This window comes from Limulus polyphemus, unplaced genomic scaffold (assembly GCF_000517525.1).
Source record: "Limulus polyphemus unplaced genomic scaffold, Limulus_polyphemus-2.1.2 Scaffold2730, whole genome shotgun sequence".
NCBI classification, from domain to species: Eukaryota; Metazoa; Arthropoda; class Merostomata; order Xiphosura; family Limulidae; genus Limulus; species Limulus polyphemus.
The window spans coordinates 148,938-159,486 of record NW_013668340.1 but is presented as its reverse complement, the minus strand read 5'-3'; the positions used below and the strand labels follow the sequence as shown (position 1 = coordinate 159,486).

The window sequence follows — 10,549 nt, the reverse complement described above, 5'->3', positions numbered from 1 at the left end:
GTCGCGGGTTCGAATCCCACCAAACATGCTCTCCCTTTCAGTCGTGAAGGCGTAATAATGTGATGATCAATCCCACTATTCGTTGGCAAAAGAGTAGCCCAAGAGTAGCCTTCCCTCTAGTCTTACACTGCAAAATTAGGAACGGCTAGCGCAGATAGCCCACGTGTAGCTTTGGGCGAAATTCAAAACAAACAAACAAGATTCAAGTCGTAATTCTATATAATAATGTTGCGTCAGCGAAGTCACGTGACTAGTATCACGCCACTTCTTTCTCGAACCTTCGTGAATTGTCGGGAGATTACTAGATTGGGGTAGTCTGGTATATATAAGATGGTCACAACGTGACGGGACAATGTGTAGATAATGAGTAATTGAACTGCAGTCAGAGAGTGTGTAATTGAACGGAGTATTGTTGAAGTCGAGCTCGTGAGTTATAGCGTTTGTTATAGAGCGACTGTTGAAATTAAGTGTATCATAAAGTTGTATTCGGAAAGAATAAAGCAGTTTTATTTAAGAAAGAACTTGTGTCACTAAAGTTTCGTCGGAACGAAGTTACGAAAAATTAACTAACGAACGGAGACGTAACAATAAATTCATATTGTAAAATATATTTCTAAATATAATAAAACCAATAATAATAATAAGTATATTAAACATTATGACCAATAATGGTAATGAAAATAAGTAGAAACGTAATAAAATTATATTTAATTACAAATAATTAGACAAATTGATGGGCAGATTGATTATGAGTTTCGCTCTAAGTACATAATTTATTTTGATCGGACTTTTTTTGTTTAGATATCAATCTCGTAAGCAGATGGCTGCGATACCAACGAAGTTTTTTTTATAGCTTGTTGATTTGGAAGGAACGTGGAGTTTTTCGGGAAAAGTAGTAGAGTGACAAGTGGCCCAATCCGAAAATGACTAGAGTAATATGAATTATACTGTAGTGTAGCTTACATTCTGATCTTAGTTCATTTGAAATGTGTTTTATATACTGCTTTTGTTTAATATAAATAAATATCCTAAGCGAAAAAAAAAAAAATCAGTTAAACTGTGAAATTTAAATATGGTTATCTATGTTAATTTTCTCCCACTTTGACTCGTTCGATTAACACTGACTGAGTGACATTGATAAATCATTAAGTAAGTTGAAAGTAGTATTACTACTAATCTATTATATAATATTATTGCTTATAATTATATTATAAGTTATTACTGGTATTATTGTAACTTCTTGGAGTATTCCATCATCTGTTGCATTTTTGATCATATACTGATATATATACTCGCTAATTTAGAATTAGAGGCCTTTCTCAGGAACATCAAGTTTTTATTCCTGTTGTAGGTATTGTATTGTAAAAAATTATCGTTGCTATTTAGAAGACTGTTCTGAAGTAAGATTGAATTGTATTTATGCTGAAGCTTCTTAAAATAAACCTAAAGTATTTTTAAATTGGTCATAATAGAGCAACAGGAATGCTCAGTTTTCAAGACTACTACTACTAATAATATATAATAATATTATTGTTAACTTATTATCAAAGCAGGTGACCTACTAGACTAAGACAAAACTAAAAATCACTTGGTAGTGGTAATGAGTACAGCTAATTAAATATTTTTACTTATAAATATCAAAATACATTGTTTCATCAATTTGACACTTTTTAACATATTGTCTTGTTACTGATAGCTACATATGTTATTATTAGTACTAGTTTGATGTTTGACTATGAATCCTTATTCCAACTTTATTTATTATTTTACTAATTGTATTAGGACATTGTAGTCTTTCTTTAGGAAAATTAGACATACAGTAAGTCTTTCTTGACCAACAGTGTAGGATTTCCAGTAAGTTTATTAAATAAGTTGACTTTTACTGTTACACAAGAACTGATGAAGAAAGTACAGTTTGATAGTTTTTGTAGTATTATCATCCTATTTCTTTTTAATCTGATATCACATGAAAGAAAGTTATAGTTGGTTATAAAATATTTTAATGTTCCATGTGAAACTTGTTTTTTATAGAGGTAGTCTAAAAATTTGGTTCACGAGGTAGACATATCATAGTTTAACAAAATGTGAAACTTAGCATTTGACAATTTCTTTGATTGTGAAATGAAGGGTGACCACCACCATCATCCTGCCTTAGGTCAGCAAGTTTGCAATATAATAGTAGTATTAAACACATGAGATAGTGAAATGGAATACAGTGTGACAAACTGTAATATTTATGGTAGAGAAAACTAAGTGAGTGGTACCTCAGTATAATAAGCAAAGGTTAAATAATCATTATTTACTTAAGGATGTAAGATAAAACTAGCTAACTCTATTCTTACATGCTAGAGCTGAGCAACAAACTCAACTAACCTACATAATATATTATGCCCCCAGTGGTTCAGCAGTAAATCTGAAGGCTTATAACTTAAAACTGGGTTTCAGTATTAGATCTTAATATTAGTTGTTTTCTGATGTTGAGTGGCAATTCTGTTTGTGTTACATCTGTTGGTGTATAATTTTGACACAGGTAAACTGATTAACTGTGGGACAAAATAGTATTTTATAAAGTTTCAGATATCTAAAGCAGTTAAAAAGTTATGACTAGAACAAGCTCACAGAAAGAGTATGGTGAAACAAATCTCACAAAGTTATATTACTTTGTTCAATGATGCTTTATTCTGAGATGAAATTTAAAGTAAAACCAGACTTATTTTTGTCCAATTTTATAGGTTGACCATTTAATTATTTGCACTTTGTTTTATCAAAGCTTTATAAGAGGTAAAATAAGAATAATTGAAAAATATTTTCAAGAATGATTTTTTTAAATCTTTCATTTTATAAACTATGTAAACTTAAAAAATTTGTTATTTTAGTGGCAATAACTTTAATAGTGTTATGGAATAAAGGGATTTATGTTTTCTAGTTCATTAGTCTGTTAAGCTATCTAAGCAGAGCTGTTACTATTGGTAGGTTGTATCTACAGAAATATTGGATACAAGTCTAAAGAGGCAATAATTTCATTGTATAGGTCATTGATTAATCCATATATACTGTTCAGTCTTAGGCTCTTTACCTCAGGAAAAACATTGAACTGTTGGAAAGGGTTCAGAGAAGGGCTGTTAGGATGATACCTAGTATGGAGAGGTTGTCATACAAGGACAGATTAAGATATCTTAAATTATTTTCTCTCAAAAGAAGATTTGGAGGGGATCTGGTTGAGGTGTTTAAGATTGTTAAGGGAATTGATAGTGTCAATGCATCTTTTTTTTTTTCATACTTAACGATGGGAATTGCAGGACTAGGAGACAAAAATATAAATGTTTGACATGGTAGAAGCCATCTTCATCAAAAAACAGTTTTATTTTTCTAACAGAGTAGTTGGCCTTTGGAATGAGTTGCCTTCAGATGTGTTTGATGCAGTGAATATAAGGAAGCTTATGGGAAGATTGATAAATATTTGAATTATAAAGCTGGCTTTGAGTTTCTTTTTTGTGCATAGGCAGGATTATTGTGGGAGGAGGCAAGAATGAACTGTGGGATATAGTATACACACAACATTCACAATAAGTCAGACTTTTTTGCCCCCTCCCCCTACTCCCACATTTTGGCCCCAAGTCACATGCACAGTTTAGTGGATAGGACAGTTCAGATGGACCAACAGAAACCTTAGTGCCCTTATTTTCTTTATATTTATACATGAATAATTATTGTTATCAACAGCTTAAGATGGACCTGACTAGCAAAAACTCAGCTGGATCTGAAATAAATTCCAATCCAGTATGTCTAAAGATGTTTCTAAAAACTTATTTCATTAACTTTTAATTAATTGCTACAAAATCAGTGCAGTAATAAACTAGAGCTCAACATGAGTAGAAAGTCTGGAACCTGGTACTCCATGTGAAAAATGCCCAGGTATGATTTGGATAATAAAAAATTAAAACTTGCAATAAGTTCATCAAAGGTAGTAATTTTTTAGCAATAATACATGACTAAACACTACATGTAGTAGAATATACATTAACACTTTATTACAACATATTTTTGTTGGAAGCCACAAGGTGGTGTATGTTTATTGATAGTAGACATCAGAGTTAGCATTGACATAAACCCAGAAGGAAGTCATGTTTTTTATTTACTTCCTGAGAACAAGAGTAGTCACATCCATTATTAATGTTGTGTACTTGCTATTATGTGTTGCTGTTCCCATAAAACCTTGATATCCTTTTAGTTAAGAAACTTCATTATTGATGTAAAGCCTGTTTCAAACTCTTTTTTTTTTAGGCTAGCCAGAAACCTAGGCTTCCAACTGCATAGTTCGTATAGTTTGTAAATTTTTCAAGTCCTCAAAATGAAATTGACAAAATCAAGTTTTTGTTTTTTTTTTTACTCCATCTCATTTGTTTAATGTTCAGCAGCTGAAGTCATGATGTATGAAACATTGTGTCTGTATAATACGAGTCAATAGAATTATTTAATGTAGCTTTGTTTTATAATTAGTAAAAGTAAAAAGCACACAAGTAATATAATCTGTTACTTAAAAGCAGAAAAGGCTGATTTTATTTTGCTCTTCTAAATGCAAATCAAACCTATAAAGTATTTTTTCTCTAGATGCAAGAGGGAAAAATTAATAACCAGTCATTATAACATAAAGTATTCAGTTTTATGTAGCTAAGTGTTGGAGTTTATTCTTCATATTTGCTGCCTAAAACCACAGTCACAAGGTCTTAGAAAAGTATTGTTCATATGAGGGTTTATTGAATGTATTGAAATGGTCAATTTGAGGGATTAAAGTCAGTTACGTAGGTGAGCTGGATAATGGCAGTGGTTAAAACAAATTCTTAGTTGTTTAATCTCCTAAATAGGTTTGCCCTTCTGTGGCTTTGAAGTAGAATGTAACAGTATCAGTATTTTTGTAATTCCTAGATATGGTCAGTTGAAATTGTGAAATGAACAGTGTCAACAAAACTGATGTGACAGAACTCTAACAGTTTTATTAGTTAGCTCAGACATTTTGTTCACTCTAGCATTTACCATATTGTTGCATCTATATATTTCTCAAATTATCAAAAAGGATTTTTATAAATTTCTCTTTGTTGACCTTTCCTGACCTCAACCTATCCACCTGGATAGATTATTTATAAATAAGTACTAAATGAAAACTTCCTGGATTACATATAATACAGTTATATATCAAGACTAAAACATGCTCTTAGACATGTTTTTTTTTACATAAAATGAAAATACACTTTTTTCTCCTTCATAGTCTCATACACAAGACTTCCTTAGTAAGAAACAGCTGGAAAAGTTATGTTGCCTTTATTTAGGACTTGCAAATTATTATCCTAAACCATCTTTCAATAATGGACATCTGTGAAGGTGTTGTGTAATGGAATTTTACATATTAGCAAAGATTATTGCCTTGAGAATAATCTCTAAGAGTATTTAATATGTATTGACATTCATTACTACCCTTACCTGTAATTTTCTTTGTCAAGACACCTTTTAATTTTCTCATATTTTTCTTCCAAGTGAACATCTAGCAGTTTGAAAAATGCAAGAATTTCAATTCCATATTTTCATAGCCAAGCACTGGATTTTAGTTTTTACTTCATGCCTTCTGGGTAAAACAGGAGCTGGCAGTTTTTTTACAGAACTTGACGACAATATTTTGTTCCGAATCAATTGGCCTGGTGAACTCCGTGACTCCAAATATTCATCTGGCTTTGAACCCACACCAAAACAGCCTGAGCAAGAACAAAAAGTAAGCAAATATGTATTTTATTGTATGGCACCTCTTAATTCATATAGATATATTTATTTAGCCACATATTTTTGTTTTATCGATAAAATTCACAGTTTGAAAAACAGTACTGCTAAAAACTCATTAAAAAGATTAATCATTAAAGATGGTAAAAAGCTTGCAAAACTTTTGAAAAGCTATCATTTTTTATTTGTCGGAAAAGCACTTTTTCAGTGATTTGTCCACTTGGGCTTTTGGATTGCTTTTATAGTTTTCCACGTAATTCATAAAATGGCTACAACAAGCCATCTGTTAAAAAATATATATAAATTTTATGGAACATAATAAAATGATCAGTTGTTTATAGGTGAAATGTTGATTAGTGATTTTAACTGATCATTTATTGATATAATCAATTACCTCTGAGGATTCATCACTGTCACATAAAATAATCAATTAATCTGAATGTTGGTGAAGTCGATTAAAACCACATAAAGTAACAACTTATTCAAAATTGGTTTTTCCTTTTATTTTTTGTACTATTTTCAAGTATCCCAACTATCCAAGTCTAGTAAGAATAATGTGTTAGTTAAATATAATTGATTAATGAACCCAGTGATTACTTCATTATCAAATCCCACCAATAGCCAGCTCTATGCAGGATGACTTAAGCTGTTACATCCATTCCATTGCTTATAACTCAAAACTATAGCACGTGCTAACAGATTTTTGTGCATACATGCGATCGTTGGACATCATATTGAAATTACCTTGTCATATTTTAAAATTTATCTGAAATCTAGATGTAACTGTAACATTATAAAACAAGAAAAAAAAAGGAATATAAAATTTTTCTAAATTGGTTTAACTCATTACAATAAATGTCACAATGCATGCCATCATTCTCTTAGGAACACCTTCCAGACTGTGAGATGTGGTCACACATGTTGCACAGATGTATGAAACTGACGACTCTGAGTGGTAAGAATGTGGGATTGAATTCCTTGGACTGTTGTGGTACACCAATACTTTCACTTCGTCCTGTAGCCAGAAAACCACGTGTATTAGATCTTGTGATCAAAATGTGTGGGAAAGTCCATACTGATGATTCATGCACTGAAAGCACTGCATAGCCGGTTCTTCGCAGCAGTGGCAATGTGGTGATGATACACCATCTTGCACGAACACAGTGTCCTGCTGCATGCCTCTCATGCAAGGTGGGTAATGCCCTGTTAGCTAACATGTTGATAATGTGCACCAAGTATTGGTTCATAAAACATGATCTGTGAGCTCTTCAAAAACATAAGACCAGATGGTGACACTGCTGGTAAATCAAATGTAAATTCAACTGCTTCTCTGGGTTGGCTAGAAGAAGTTCTTGTAATCTTCCATTCATGTATGAAAAGAACTTTGGTGCCTTGCTCATCATCTTGTTTTCTGGGATTGGCTAGTAGACCTGATGGGTGCTATATATATATTTCTTGGAGACTACCTTGCCTGATGTGCAATGGTGACTGTTACATTTCTACAATAACTTCATCAGGCATGGGTGGGCATCCTGATCGTGGTGCATCAGTCACGAATCGTCACTCCTCAAACTTATGGACGAAACTATGCAACAATAACCTCGACAGACACCTCTGTCATGATAAAAGATATGTAAGAGGTGATATCACATGGTGTAAGTGACAACCCCATCATGAAAAAAACAATGCAAACTCTGTAAGTGCATTCTCCATGGCCCAGTGTGTATGCACACTTTAATTACTGGTGTAATGGTTTGGGAGTTATAAACAGTTCAATGAATAAAGTAACTTTATAGTCACTCTGTACATGTATTAAAAATTTTGATATGTAGTTTGTGGTCTTGTTACTAGTAAGAGGAAGATATGTTAAGAATCTCCCCACCTCCACCAAAAAAAATGTGCCTTCAAAATCCACTTTTATTTTATGCTTGCCTGGTGTCAAGATTTAATTTTATGATATTATTTGGTAAATTGATGGTATTCTTACCATATTTAGTGCTTTTACTAATGTTTTTATTAATGCATATCAGTGTAATTCATTGTTTATTGGTGCATAGGGTGACCAGATTTCTAAACCAAAAAACCAGGACAATCCAGCCTTTGCCCCTAATTTCAAAATGGGTATTACAAATTTGAAATAATTTAAGTTTTATTTAATTTACTTTAAATTTATTAAACTGTTCCAAAATATTTACTAATATATTAACATTGGCATTGTTTTTGAAATAATTTCAACTACTTTTATGACGATAGACACAAAACAAATGAGCAAAAATAGTCAAATTATACAGCCAAGGATATCCTTAATTATCCAGTTTATCTTAAAATAGGCTACTTCATACCTGGATTAATTTAAGGATCCATGACATTTTCAACATGCTACTTTTACATTTCAGCATTACTTTGAAACTTTTTACGCATATTTTTTGTGAAGAGTGAATTTAACATGAAAGTTTTATTATTTTTTTTATTAAATAGTCATTAAATTCAGTGCATAACTGTAAGGTGTATTTTGATGATGAGCACTGCATTAATTGTCTCCACTTTCAGACCTGGGTTTTTCATCATGCACAGACAGAACTTTTGAGAGAGTCTGGCAGCAGGAGAGTATGTGTTACAACAATGAGCAAGCCGAGTAGTTCTATTACATTGATTTGATGTGGCTGACAGTTTGATATCTTTATCATAAAACCAAGATGTATTGTGCATCCTGAGAACTTTTTTTGCGACACTGAGACAAACTACTATTGTCCTGGTAAAACTGGGATATCTGGTCACCCTATTGATGCAGTAATTTTCAGATTCATTTTCTAAGATTTAAATTGTTAATGAACCATGCTTCACCAATTGATATAACACCAAATCAACATTTTTAATGATTAAAGTAGTTCAATTCAGAAGCAAAATTGTAACATGTTGGTTGCTTGCAGCATTTGTTTTTAACAAATGCTTCTTACTTGTCCTATTTTAGTGCTTCTGGTTTTGGAAAATGATAGAGGAACAGTATTTTCTCAAAACTGTTCAAGGCCAGAATACATTGAAAAATAGTAATAAGTTGTTATTCTTTAATCATACTTAGAAAACGAATTTAAAAAAAAAGAGCCCAACATTGTTTGACCAGTATAGGGAAACAAAAAAAAATACAGCCATGTTTGCTATAACCCTAGTGCTAATGATGAAACTAACACTTTCTTACCCACTGAAGGAAACAGGGTCCACGTGTTGAAAAGTGCTAAGATTTCATCAGTTTTAGCCATGGTATAGCGGCTCATAGAATGGCTCCAAGTTTTTTAAGCACAAAGCTTTAGCTCATAGCTCCGTCATCTCTTGACTGATTTCAGATGTAATTACAGTTTTTTATTCATGAGGTCAAACCCTTTCGATTGATATATTGGACCACACCCAAGGTCTCATAGATTACATTATTCTAATCCTTCCTAAAAGAATTTAAATTTGAGGGTAGGCTGGTAGAGATCCTGATGAATAATTTAATTGAGTCAGGTATATGCGGCCTCCACTCTTGGTATTGCTGGCACACAAAAATATAGCTAATAAGAAGAGAAAAAGCCTTATAGATTAATTTCCTCTAATCCTTTTCAAGTGCTATGGCTGTAGAAGATTCCTTTTTGTTTTTTAATGATCTACCAAAGTGTTTTGATCCTGTATATCATATAATGGTAAGAAAAATACAAGTATTATATGTGTTATGTACATGAATACTATTAAGAGCTGTTTTTCTTTCTTTTAGAAGTAATTATTATCTGCACAAAGTACACATATAATATCTAGTTATTGAAAGAGAATGCTAGAACTGTTAAAATGTAAAATGTCAAAAAGACTAATTTTCAAATTCTAAGGTAAGAGCTCAGTTAGGCTTATTTAAGCCATGTGTTTTCAGATTGTCTTTATATTGTTTGTAGGATAGAGAAGGAACTAGCTCCTTGTGGATGACAACAGTAGACAATGAGAAATACAAGTGTATTATTCCATCCTTGATAAATTTGAATGAGGTTTGTTGTGTACGATGGATATTGATTTTACCAACATGTTGTGCTCTTCACAATATTTCTACCGTAAGATGAGATATGATATATGGGCTCAAGAAAATGTTTATTGTCATTTATAGATATATAATTCAGTTAATAATTGATATGTATTTTTACAGTGTATGAGCAGATTATACAGTCCTTAAAAAATGTATTTAGTGTCGTACATAACTAAAATGATAATTAGTATGTATCCTTGACATTATTTAAAGATAAAATTTATCAAACAAGAGCCAAACCTGTAGACGTATAAAGTCAGTTTTTTAAAATATGTTACTGTTGATATAGGTAGTTTAGATAACTAAGCTGTAGGTAACATGTAGATGATAAACAGGAAATAGTAAATGTTTATTAAACCAAAGAAGGAAAACATAATATTACAGACTTCTTAAAAGTAAATATTTACAAATGAACTGTTGACTGCTAAAATGCAAGCCTAACTGTAAAATATTTGATATTTATCTTTGTTCTAATGAAACTTAATTACCCAAGTGATTATTATACAGATGCTATATATTTCAGTAAGAACCGTATCATGTGCTATTATAAAAGAAGCTTTAAAGTGTTAACATTTTATTTCTTATCATAAGGTGTAAAGATCCACACCACTGTTTGTTGTTGAACTTTATAATTTTGTTTTATTGTTTTAGAAAGATGGATACAATTATGATGATATCTCTCCTTACCAGCTTCTGAAACCATTGTTCAACCAAGTGACTTGTTCATACAGGGTA

The 10,549-nt window shown here is 31.7% G+C and overlaps 1 protein-coding gene across 3 annotated transcripts in view; it reads left to right on the top strand.

Moving 5' to 3' along the window:
• The first annotated feature begins 735 nt into the window (after nt 1-735).
• Nucleotides 736-10,549, top strand: part of LOC106467753 (endoplasmic reticulum lectin 1-like) — a 36,751-nt gene continuing 26,937 nt past the window's right edge. The window contains exons 1-4 of one of the 3 annotated variants that reach the window (XM_013928130.2): nt 736-932; nt 5,533-5,764; nt 9,690-9,779; nt 10,466-10,546. In XM_013928130.2, coding sequence (XP_013783584.1) covers nt 5,555-5,764; nt 9,690-9,779; nt 10,466-10,546 — 381 coding nt within the window. In that variant the 5' untranslated portion in view covers nt 736-932; nt 5,533-5,554. Of the gene's footprint in view, nt 1,150-5,532; nt 5,765-9,689; nt 9,780-10,465; nt 10,547-10,549 lie in introns of all 3 variants that reach the window. The other 2 variants (XM_013928129.2, XM_022395943.1) reach the window with 2 other exon arrangements.